General features: G+C 44.4%; 1 protein-coding gene across 1 annotated transcript; it reads right to left on the minus strand.

Annotated features, from left to right (window-relative positions):
* Positions 1-5,388: 5,388 nt before the first annotated feature.
* On the minus strand, positions 5,389-6,303 carry J4E78_001782 (uncharacterized protein; the record flags this gene model as incomplete). The annotated part of the gene is made up of 1 exon (XM_049362436.1): positions 5,389-6,303. The coding sequence occupies one exon, from the start codon at positions 6,301-6,303 to the stop codon at positions 5,389-5,391; it is 915 nt and encodes a 304-aa protein (XP_049225028.1).
* Positions 6,304-12,926: the final 6,623 nt, after the last annotated feature.

Here is a 12,926-nt window from a genome sequence, read left to right on the forward strand (position 1 = left end):
GTACTTATTAGCGTAGAGCTTATTAACTAAAGCGTTCTGTATAATTACTACTAGCTCTAGAGTAGTTAGAACGCTTATCTAGATAGAAGTAGCTATCTTAGCGTTAGAGTTAACGTTAGCCTAAATTCCTCTGCTTAGAGCATAGAATTTAAACTAGGTAAACTACTTAGGCTAATACGCTAAGTTAGTAAGTGTAAAAGCTTTTATAGAGATTGTTGTAGAGTCGCTTATTATAAGTAATAGAGTAGTGCTTTTATAGAAGCGCAAAGATTAGTAATAGAATTAGTATTACTATGCTCTGTTAAACGCCTTGCGTCTTAAGTATATAAATATAGAACTATATTATCTTCTTAAAGCGCTAGGCTTATAACTATTACGTCTAGAAGCATAGAAATAAATAAAAGATAAATTATTATATTATAAGCTTACTTAGAAAGCTCTCTTAAGTAGCAACGCTTCTAAGAGCTTATCTTAATCTATACTAGTATAATTACGTGCTGTGCTCTTAAGAAGCATCTAGAGGTGCGTTCTGTAACATAAAGCCTATAAAGCTACATATTATTAAAGCTAGTAGAGTTATTAATCTAGGTAATAGTAATACGCTTTACTTTATAAGTATTAGACTACTATATAAAATAAATCTAGTTACTTAGAGCGTATAGAAAGTAAGTAAGATAACTATAAAGATAATAGAGCTTAGTAATAGTTTATAGCGCTATAAGCTCTAGAGAAAAAGTAATATATATATAAGTACTCTAGACATTATCTTTAGCTAAGTTAGGTTTTCTACTATAGAGTACTTTATATAGTATCTTTAGAAAATAGAAAGCTTTAGAAGAAGCTTAATTTTTTTTATTAACTAACTTAACTATAGTAAATATCTAAAGGCCTTTAGACAGCGTAGTATTATAAAAGATTTTTTTATTTTAGTTTATAATTCTCTAGACTATAAAAGAAGTAGATATAAAATTCTAAATTATTATAGTAGTACGCTTTTACACTATATAGTATAAGCGTTTAGTAGCGCTAGCCTAATAATAAGTATAGAGTATACTAGCTTTAATAGTAATACTATAAGTAGTATAGTAGTTAGTAATTACTTATTATATAAACTTATTATTATAATAAAGATATATAATAGAATAACTATATTTATTAGAGAAGTATTAAAAGATATCTAAAAAAAGCTAAGTAATCTTACTCTTAATCTTAAAGAAACTAATCTACGTAAAATAAGTAGCGTTATTAATAAAAAAAAGTATATAGCGTTTACCTTTAAGACTAGAAATAGAATATAGTCTTTAGATATTAATAGTAACTAGTTTACTAATATATTTATAATACTAGTCTATAGAGTTTCTAGAAATTCTGTAAAGAGCGTATATAGTAGCGTAGACTAGATACTAATCTTTAAGCTTAGCTTAAATTTACTTATTAGTAATAGCTATACTATTACTAATCTTAGTAAGATAGCGTATATATAGAAGAGAAAGATACTTTAGGTAATAATACTCTAACTATACTAAATTATTAAAGTTAATAGTAGTAGCTATAATAAGGTTAGAGAAATAAGTTATACTTAGAATATAGATATTAGCGTTAGTATATAGTAGAGTCTAAGCAATTTTCTTATTATTATATTTATAGTATAATAGTATACTATTCTTTTAATTAGTAAGTATATAGTACCTAAAATTAGTATTAATAAAAGAAGATATAAAGAGTAAGTTATAGTAGGTATTAGGCATATAATAGATGTTACTTAGCTAAAGAATAAGATAGAAGCTATTATAATTAGTAATAATAAACTTAATATTATCTTTTCTAGTAATCTTAAGTTATAAGCCTTACTTATAGACTCTAATATACTTAGTATAGTACTTAAAATAAGAAAATAAAGAGAAATTATTTATAATATAGTAGAAAGCACTACTATTAAGAATCTAGAAATTAGATATAGAAATAGTAAGAAAAGTAGTAGCTATAAACGTATATATATTAGAACTATTAACTATATCTAAACCTAATATATATCTATTAATCTTATAGTTAGCTTCTCTTATATAAGTAAGATACCTATAGTTCTAAGAGAAATTAGCGCTAGTTATAGGTATAGAGTAGGTATATATATAGTTAAGGTTTAAGTAGTTAATATTAAGATAATTAAAATTAAAAGTATTCTAAAGTAAGAAAAGATTATATATAAAGATAATTATATAGTTAAGGTAGTTAAAGAAGAATACGTTATTATTATTATTAATAAGAGTAAGGTTTATGTTAGAAGTAGAAGTAGATAGAGTATTCTTATAAGCTTTCTTATAATAAGTAGCTTTAATATAACTTAGCTTCTTATAGAAGATATATATAAATATATTAGGTTTATTTATATAATAGTAGGTATTAATAAAGTAACTAATATTACTATAGTATAAGTATGTAGGTAAGTTAGACTTATTAGAGCTATTATTAATAAAGTAGATATTACGCTAGTTAGTAGTAGAATTTTTATAAGAGTGCTTATTCTTTAGAATAGTTTACTTATTCTTATTATTATTATAGTAGTTAAAGAGAAAAGTCTTATAAGTTTTAAAAATATTAGTAGTAATAAGAGTACTATAGTAGTTAAGCTTCTAATAGTTTAAAAAAGAATTATACTAGTAAGAAAAAACTCTATTAATCTTATTAATAAGCTAGTTATATAATATAGTTTTACTAGTATTATTAAAGTTATAGTATAGGCTCTTATACTAAGTAAGAAAAGGTCTAATAGCTATAGAGTTAGTTATAGTAATATTATTAAGCTTAGTTAAAGTATAGTCTACTAAGATATTTTTAGAAGCCTTATTATTAAGCTAGATAGTACTATACGTAAAGTAAAAGTTAAGAGTATTTTTCTTATTAAGTTTACGCTAAATTTATAGCTTAATAGAGATATAAAAAAGAGTAATAGTAGAGTATATAGCTTTATTATACTTCTTTTACTTCTAGAGAGCGTAGTTATAGATAGCTAGCTTATTTACAGCGTTAGTTAAGATAGAAACTAGTATAGTAGCGCGTAAGTTAACATTAGACCTAGAGCGTATAACCTAGAGAGTAATATAGAAAAGAAGATTAGGCTTTTTAAAGTTATTAATAGTACTATTATAGTACGCTATATATTTATAGATAAAGTAAATATTAATAAAAGTTTTAGTTTACTTATAATAGTTATTAGAGCTAGTAAGCTTTTTAAAATTCTTACCTAAAGTAGTAGTAACGCTATTAATAGTAAATATTATAGTAGATAAGTAAGTATAAAATATAAAAAGAAGTAAGTATAAATTTATAGTAGTTAGTGCGCTAAAGAGTATAATAACTTAGTTGCGTAATAGTAACGCTAGAGAAATTCTTATTACGCGACTATAACGTAGAGTAGAGTAGTAGCTAAATTACGCGTAGTAGCGTAAGAGCTTATAACTTATAGAATAAGAAGAGATATAATTATTCTATAGAAGAGAGAGGAAGCCCTATATAAATAATACTAGGGCAACGCTAGTACTAGCGTAGGTGAATTACGTAATAGGATCCTAACTAACATAGAGGCCGTGTACTTCGCATGTCCGTAGGCCCGTCCCAGTCTTCGAAAGAACTGTGCAATTAGGACCAAGCGGGTGCCTTAAAGGCACCGATGGCGACCGTGGAAAGCCGTGTCGACAATCCAGAATGCTCTGGTCCACTAAGCCGGAGTTTTCTTGTACTCCAGCAACTTTGCCATTAGTCCAACCGCAGGAATAGCGAACTAGGACGGTCAAGGTGGCCCGATGGCGTCTGCGCGAGTCGTATCGAGTTGCATCTCATCGATGTGGACCATGGCATGACTACACAGCGGGGACTTTGCGTTCATGTGGACAGAGGAGTGGAGAAGCGTGACGCTGTGGAGCAGAGTAATCAACATGGAATTGTTCTAGAAGGTCGACTACTGCATAACGATGCAAAAACCTGGTGCAAATTCTGCTGAGCTTGTGCGCGATGACAGAGGAGTGAGCATGTTGAATGGCTGGACATAAGGTGGCGCGAGCATGGCTATCCAGAAGTCGGTTCGCACTTGACGCGGGGCAGTGGTTAGCCCACAATGAGATCCAAACGCTGGGATGATTGACGGCTCTCCAACGGTCGTCTTGGTGCTGCATGCTGCAAGGCACCAACAGTGTTGGGCGAACTAAAAGTTGTTCCAATGGCCAAGGAGTGACGCAATAAACATCGACTCACAGTTCGCGGACAGCGCACCTGAACGCCTAGATGCCGAAAGCCTTGGAAGTGGTAAGAGTGCTGATAGCACGTAGAATGCAACCATGGCTCGAAACGAGGCTAGGGCTGTGTGGAATGACCGGCTTTAGTCGCGCCGCTGTCAGTCACGGCAATGATCAAGGTGCGAGACAAGCGCCACGTTGTGGGAGCGCTGCACGGTGGTTCTTAAGACGAGGATTGGTTTTGCGAACACGTTTGCTCGGCACCGATGACCACAAGATCCTTCGATACAAAAGCTCGATGGACATAACGCCCAGAACAGGCTCTAGCCTGCGTGATACTACAGCGGGACGTAAGGTGATCGCATGGTCAAAACGCGCCAGGAGGCGGCGCAGTCGAATAAGCATGCAACAATGTTTCAAGACTTTGACTTCACATCACGACTCAACTTGAAACTGGTCTTGCTCGGCTGCTGCGACACCAAAAGTAAACAACTCCACCGAGCAATCTGCGCCAATGCTTGTGGGCATGCTGTGCCAAGTTCAAGGTAATGATTAGTTTCACGCAATTTAGATACGCGTGTAGACAGATCACATGCGATAAAGCTGAATCGATCAGAGAGCAAGTACAAGATGATAGCGAATTAATCTATTATCAGGCTAGGAACAGGATCGACAAGCCAGGACGTCTGCGCATACAACCCCACGCCCGTGTTAAACAGAAAAGGAAACAAATGTCCTTGACGAAGCGAATGACTGAAACAAGTATAGCCCGCCAAGGGGCATGGATTCCCGAATGGTATCCGATGTCGTGACTTCGTAAGAAAGAACGTGCAACCAAAAAGCACAGGCGCCAACGTCCAAAATAGCCAAGTACCGCACCCATGGTGTCGTTTAGGAAGTTTGGAAGGTGAGAGGCGAGAGCAAAGATGGCGAGATCAAGCAGACAGGTGCGCGTCGAGAACGTAGTGAAGAAATGAATAGATTGGGCCTGCGACGCTGTCTACCTCTTGCATTACTCGAGTGATATCAACCCTGATCTCCTCTTCCTGATCTCCCCTGGGTATAATGCGAGATTGGTATCCTGAATTATTGACTGGTAGAATGTAGAACCAAGTAATCCTTAGGCACCAATGCCACAGTAAACAAGTATTCGAGTGGCTTATGCGTGGAAAGGCTGGTGACGACGGGCATGGTCGTGAGCGTGAGCGTGCCTCTTTGCGTTGACATACTCGACCGCGGTGACGTAGACAGTCTTGGTAAGCTTGTGGTAAGGCTTGGGGTCCTGCTTCTCGGGCGCAGGTGTGACAGCGGCAGCAGCCACTTCGATGTCGGCAGTGTAGGAGTCTTCGTAGGAAGCAGAGGAGGAAGTAGGCTTGGCAGCGGAGTACTCTGCCAGCTTGCTGGAGCTGGTGGAAGGCTCTGCAGAAGACTCAGGCTCGCTAGGAGACGAGCCGTAGTCGCCAGAGGGCGCCTCTCCACCGCACATGTAGAAGTCCACGCTTTGGTCGAGGTGGCAGGTCTTGGTCTGAACGTCGTCGGGAAGGACGTAAGAAACCTGGTCGCAAGAAGCCTCATCGTGGCAAGCCAAGATAGGACAGAAGGTGTTGGAAGAAGAGGCGATGTTTATTCCGTCCTGGCTACCGGCCTTGAGGTAGTATCCGTCCTTCCTTGCAGGGCAGTCGCCACCAAGACAATCGACATATGAAACATCGAGGAAGTTGTATTGGAAGTTGGGCTTAGAAGTTTCCAGATAGTACTCCAACTGGGTAATGTCGACGCCTTTGCATTCTTTCGTCTTCGAGATCTTAATGGACACACCAACGTCGTCCTTGGGAGGAGTGTAGTTCTCATTGTAGATCTCGCCAGTCTTCAACGTGACCATGCCATCTTCAGGGCAGCCATCACCCTTGTAAACAGACCAAAGGTGGACGTCGTAGTCGCAACGGTTGATGACGCGTGCGTAGGGCTTGGCGGTGTCGCATTCCTTGTTCAGATTAACAGCGCTTCTGAGGTTGGTCGCGGAAGTGGTCGCAACCATGGCCGAGGCCGCCGAAAGGAGGGTAATGAGCTGCATTATCGTCGAGTTGGACCGGTATAGTACTTGGCGCAAAGGTAAAGACTCGAAAGAAGCGATCGAAAGAATGTCGGCTGAACACCTAAAAGAGTGAAGTTATTCAGCGAATGAACGTGGGTGACGAAGTCTTTCCTGAGCGGTAGAGAAGGAGTTTGGGACCTGGGGGATGCGCAAGTAAATAAGATGGCTGCATCCTAGTCCACGCAGCCCAGGCCCACTTCGAAGCCCGTCCGCCATGGAACTAATCGTCGCCACGGCGTGGACTTGTTTGGGACGGAGCCAAACGTCGTGGCTAGTCCGGAGAACAGGCACGGGCAGCATGCTAGCCGCGATCAGATAGGTTCTCGACAAGATGGGCAAGGGGCGATCCAATCGGACGAGTGCGGTGCCTGATCGTCAGGGCAATGGTCGTAACTTTGGCCATCTCATGTCGGGTAAAGTACGAAAGCAGAGTAAATAACAACAGGGATGTCGCCGATCGGCATTGTCTTCCTTCTGGCCAGCATTGGTTGCAGAGATTTCCGACTGGGAATGAAGCAACTTCTTGGGCGCGTGCTACTCTGCTTACAACAAAGATGCGAAGTTGTTATTTGGCTGCACCAATGAAGCTGGACGCCTCTCCTTCATCGCAGCATAGAACTTGTGAGCCTCAGGTTGGTGGTGCAGAAACCCGAGATGAGTCCGCTTGGCGAGCCTGGCCATTGTCTTAAGCGATCCCCTTCGCAAGGCTCGAATAGGGGCTGTGTCCAGGCCTCGTCACCTCTTCCAGAGCACGATCACCTGCGACGAGCTGTTGGATCGTTGGTTCACAGTCAGACATGCTGCGAGGACAAGTCGTAAGACAGCTGTCACGATTCCGTTGGGCCCGCCCATTTGCGCCATCCTTGTGATGATGACCGGTCGAGCATGTGTAGCAGGAACATGCATCGACAAGTGCGAGGTCCAGGCCGGTGCGCTGTCGCAATGTTGCAGAAAGCCGGTAGTTCGAACCATTTAGCAAGGGCTCCTTTCCACATTTAATTTCCCACACTCGCCAACCGGAAATCTCCCATGACGGCCAGCGTAGGATGAGATCAATTCCGCCACAAGTGCCAGCTCTCTGTTCTTTGTTGCGCTTGTTTGCGGTCACCCCAAGCAAATACAGTCGCTGACTTGGCTGGCTTGGAGGTGCAGCGTAGCGCAGTGAAGCGTGCGACGGATGTCGTGGCACCATAACTGGACCATTTCAGCGACGCGATTCATGTGCAGAGCAATCTGCCAGCGAGTCGTCCCTGGTTGTGCGCCAGTTGTGCATCTTGTCGAGAAGCGTTCCAGATCACAGACACTTTGGTTGAGCGGAATCTGGGCACGAGCGAATCTTTAGTGGGGCTCTCCTGGCCACCACGTGACACAAACACCTGTCAAACGCCGCTCTTCGGTCATGCGATGTCTCTACTTACCAGACAAACTGAAGACCTCGAAAGGCTGATAGAGTTATTATTGGAGGCTGGCGCATACTTCCTGGGTGGATTCTGCAACAAGCCATCCGACCTGCATCGTCTCTCGGCTTTGCATCCACTCGAAAGTCTCTACAGTACAGTCTCAGTCATGGTGGTTCACACGGACGCGCAGCAAGTCACATCGTCCTCTCGTTTCTCGATTTTATGCCGCGCAACCCAAGGTGAACCGCTCGCATGCTGAAAACTATGCGGGCGATGTCTTAGCGACTGCCATGTGAAGCACGACCTATATCACGACGTCGAAATAAGAACCAGACCTGTGCTATACGACTTGCACCTACACGGGTTGGCACACGTGGAGCTAAATACCTTCTTTGGTCTCGACGCTTGTCTTGCCCGACCATGCCTGATGCGAGGAGTAACGTTCCGCAGCCTACTCGAGCCGCTGTGCAACACCACTACTAAGCTTGCCAGATTGACAATGTATAGAGCCCTCGCAGTACGTCTTCTCTGGCGGCGGGCATCTCCGCATCTGCATGATGTGAGGTGCACGCAGGATTCACTCTTCGTGATGTAGCCGTCTACGCTTTTCTCGGCACGTTTGATACTACATCTTCTCGGGAAGACAGACGTACTACAATAGTGTATCAGTAGCAATACTAATACGCAAATCGGAGCACAACATCCGCGCAAGTGTGGTTGATCTGAAGAGGGCTAGCTTTCTGGCATTAAGTCGAAGGCTTTCGATACGGGAGTTGCTTTCCCGTGAGCCTGGTCACTGACACTCATCCTCGATCCGTCACTCGGCCCAGATCCAATGCCACGGGATCGCAGTAATGCGGGCGCTGTATCCGCTCATGCTCAGATGTTCAAGTAACGATGTCTCCAACATTCCGTGGCACTACATCGACCGGTCTGCTGACATGCTTCCGGGTCCGTTCAGCGACGCCAACCAGATCTCACCAGCTGTCAGATATCGACTGCACTAAACGTATGTTGCGTTGTTGCCTGACAGGCTGGTGTTATCTTCTGGCGTCAGTCGAGATTGATGATTGCAAGATCTCACTGTAAGATATCGGTTTCATCCCCATTCAGGGAGACTTTGGCTAATTATCTTGGTCACAACAAAGGCTCTTCAGACGCAAAGAGTCTGGGCCACTTTGCATCACCATAAGAAGCTGACGCATGTCCAGGTTGTGTAAAGGACATGACTGCAGATGTTTAAGCAGACCATATGCTCACCCATTTTGAAACAAGAGAAGTAAGTACTTATCGTCCGAAGGCAGGTCGTTTTCTCTTCGTTGTCTGGATCCTTATCTTGTTCTTATATCTCCGCGGAACGGGTGGAAAGGGCGGCAGTATGCCAGCGCAATCTCATAACTCTACTTTCAAGGGGTGGTGTAGTTGATCACTAGTAGAGGTTCCTACCCTTCAACTCTTGCTGGGTGGAGATGTGATGCTCGAGGAAGAGCGGTAGTCTCTACCGCCATTGATGATGGGAGGCGGCCTTGATAGCATCCTGCAACTTCTGCGCTTGGCTCCAGACACATATATGTGGTTCTCATCCTCACGTATTACTTTGCGTATCGCGACCCAGCGGTGCGGCTCAAGAACTCACTTGGTGCGTCGAACGGTGAGCTGCATACACCTGGAGGTACGCGCCAGCTTCTTACTGGATGGAATAACCGGTAACAATGGCAAATCAGCCGGCGCTGCCAGCCGTGATATCCAATTGGAAAGCGAGTTGGGCCGCAATAACCAGCGTACAGATTCGCGGCAGTTTGAAGGACCACACTACTATAACGATAGGTACGCCCGAAGCGCATGGTCGAGAACCCGATTGTAGTGAAAGAGATCTTCCGGAGACAACGCACGTATACAAACCTTGCGCTGTGCATGGTGTTGGATTGGAGCAGCCTGGATTTCACATCTTCAACCGATCTTGGAACTGATCACAACAGCCGCGACCCAGTTCTGTCTGGTCATCCACCGGCCATCGCTGATATAAACCAATGATTTCGGCTGCTGGCGGAGCAAGGATAAGACGAGCTCTTTCTATGGTACCCTATGCATGTTTCCTCCATGCACGCAATTGCACATCCCATTGCATCACTCCGCTCTATCTGCAGCGGTTCTGGGATCGATGATGATCCTAAGTATGCGTTGTGTCCAGGCTTTTTTGCATTCCATGGTCGTTGATCGCATAGAGTTGCTTTCAAGAACTGGGTATGATGGCTTCCAGCATCCTGGAGCAGTAAGTACGTGATGAACTCACGTGCAAGCTTAACTTGCTGACACGCTTCCAAGGTTGCGTGCGTTGACCCTGTCACAGCCCGCACCATAACCGTGCCACGCACGTGAACGAACGTTTGATGCAGGCTCATGCCTGACGCAGCTGCACGGGACCGACGCCACATGCATACGACACATCCCACGTGCAGTCGTCTTGCTCACGACCGTTGGCCTGGCCGAAAATCTTGTTTACGGGTATGTCTAGTGTAGGGGGGCGTACCGGCATTCGGTGCGCACGGGAGCGTCCAAGGGTGGGTCGAACGGCCACGGCCCGTAATCGGTAGGCTTTAGGTACGGTCTTCGAGGTTTTGCCATGAAATACTAGGCTTTTGAGGAAAGTTGACATTTGCTTCCTGATCCGTTGTTGCGTGCGCCGGCTGTATGCGATGCAACATGGTTGGTGACTTGTCGATAACCCATGTCATCACGGAATTTAGGAAATACGAATCGAGATTAGAAGACAAGCTCTAGATCCTAAGCATGTACAAGGCCCGTTGCGGGTAGAGATTGAGTCCCTTGAGGCAAATGCGTTATCTCAGTAGGCCAAACAGGAGGCGCCCTCCGTGGGATGTCTTTCGGTTAGAAATAATATGGCAGCTTTCCCCCACTTGTGGCGGGCAACGGTAGAGTTTGAGGGTGTGTGGTTCCCGCGATAGTCGAGTCCGACACTGAAGTGTCAAGGTTCCGGTAACACCATACCATATCTGCCGGATTAAGCGTAAGCCGCCACTGCCGCCAGCCAACGAGAGAATTGCCATCTGAGTCATGCTGCTGATTTTCGGCATACCGAAAGATGACCCTTTCTAGAATCGGCATTGCTACCCAGTGAGGTTGAAGGAAGGCATATCGGTGTGCGGCTTGTATACCAGCTCGTGCCGTGTGGGTGTACAGCCGACCATTATCCCGCGTCGAGGCGAACCACTGGTTTGGGCCACTACATGACTATCAACCACTCGGTACGATTACTTCGGTAGGATACTGGAAGTTCATTTGGAGACGATGATTGGAGATCGGAAGATTTCTACCATGAGAGAGGAAGCTCGCTTTTGATTAACGGGTATATGGATCGAACCAACATGCAAGATTACCACGAGTCGCTTCCTGCACCGGAAGAGGTTACCAGAAGCAATGAGCGGTGTGACTCGCAGTATCAGAAAAGAAATGCGAAATTCTGGGAGCTGCAGCAAGGTAACGCGCGTGGAAGGGCATAGTACATTAGACACGAAACTTGAGCGTCTTTCGACTCCTCCACCTGAACAGCTGTGATTGAAATGAGTCTGCTGTTCCCTTATACCTCTACCAAGCGCCAAACTCCAAAGGATCAAATAAAACAAAAGCTCCTGCGTGGACTCCTACAGTAAGGATGGTCGATGAAAGGGCGTAAACCACGCAACAAGCGCTAATGTTGAGTCCAAATGAGACGTTTCCTGTTCTCGTATGTGCTGGCCTCGATCACGAATCTACTAGCGCGACGAATGGCTGGATGGACAGGTGGTCGGGTAGTAACGGGGTATATGTCGACCAACGTGGCCAGCGGGTGGCGCGATGATGTGTGCCGAATTTCAGGCGTCCTCTGCTTTCTTCCCATTGATGGCTTTGAGCTCGACATCGCTGCCATCGCGTTAGCATTCCGCTTTGCAGCCTGTGCACTGATCCCGCGATAACAAGGTGAAAGGAACAGCATGTGAGCTGTGCGCTGTGTGGAGGAACAACACACACACTTGTAACACATAAATGAGGCGTCGCATGCGCGCTGTAGTGTCCCAAATGACGAAGAAAATGAAGTTGGGCACCTACAAGATCAATTTGGCATTGGCCGGGATGTGTCCAGGAAAGCCACTGTTGTCCACATGGTCAGCACTTGCACCTCATGGTCTGATCAGATCGTCGAAGTCCAAAGATGCGGCGATGCCAATAGGCTGCAGACATTCGTGTTGTACAAGATTGGCGGTTGCTGCGGCATGGACGTCCAGGAGCGCGGGAGATTCGAAGAAGCATGGCTCAAACGATCTTCGGAACGTCGTCAGCCGTACTAAGTCTTGGCTCCGTCGGGCGTTCGTGTTCACGGTGGCGTGTGTACTTCCAAGGTTCGGTAACGTCCCGTCTTACTTGTTCCCGTCCCGACCATGGAATGTGCAAATTGTAAAGTCGAACTTACCGAGTGCCATATGCATAATCACTGCATCGCACGTATCATTAGTATAGTACACTCACGCGGAAGGATACGTCGTGGGGATTACGTACGATGTTATGATTAAAGTCGCCTTCTCTCCCAGCGTCATTGGAGAAGCCTCTGCGGAGCCTAAAATGCCCTCATCCCAGCCTGTGCATGAGCTTTAGCCAAATGCGCGTTCAGAATCGTAGAATGCATATGCACCAAGCGCAGAGCGGGTTGGGTTGGGCATACCTTTGATGACCCGGCCGGCACCGATGGGAGTGATCAGGTCACCGCGACCTACGGAAGTATCGAATCTAAAGAACGATCAATACGGCGCTCTATTCGATGTCCAAGGCATGACTGCTGCCGGTTCGCTTACTGTCCGCCTTTGTGGTCCGGGGCATCATCGTCAAATAGCCATCCTGTCATTGTTGTTAGATGTTGATCTCTGGTGAGGAATTGAGTAGCTAATCTCACCAGTGTATTCCATAGACACCTCGTCATGCTTCTTCGGGAAGTCTATGCCATTGCCAGGTCTGATCACGAGCTTTTCAACGCCCATATTGAAGGGAACGAGCATGGATAGCGTCTAGGGCGGGTTTGAAAAAGGTGAAGCTTGAAGCTTGAAGCAGGTGACAGGTAGTGTATGTAGAGGATCCACTTCCTTTGGTACTGATTAAAGATAGCGTGTCGTTTTGAAAATCCGAAATCTGCAAAGATGGGGAAGTACGTTA

The sequence above is a fragment of the Alternaria triticimaculans genome (genome assembly GCF_023758025.1).
Source record: "Alternaria triticimaculans strain BMP 0046 chromosome Unknown scaffold_2, whole genome shotgun sequence".
NCBI classification, from domain to species: domain Eukaryota; kingdom Fungi; phylum Ascomycota; class Dothideomycetes; order Pleosporales; family Pleosporaceae; genus Alternaria; species Alternaria triticimaculans.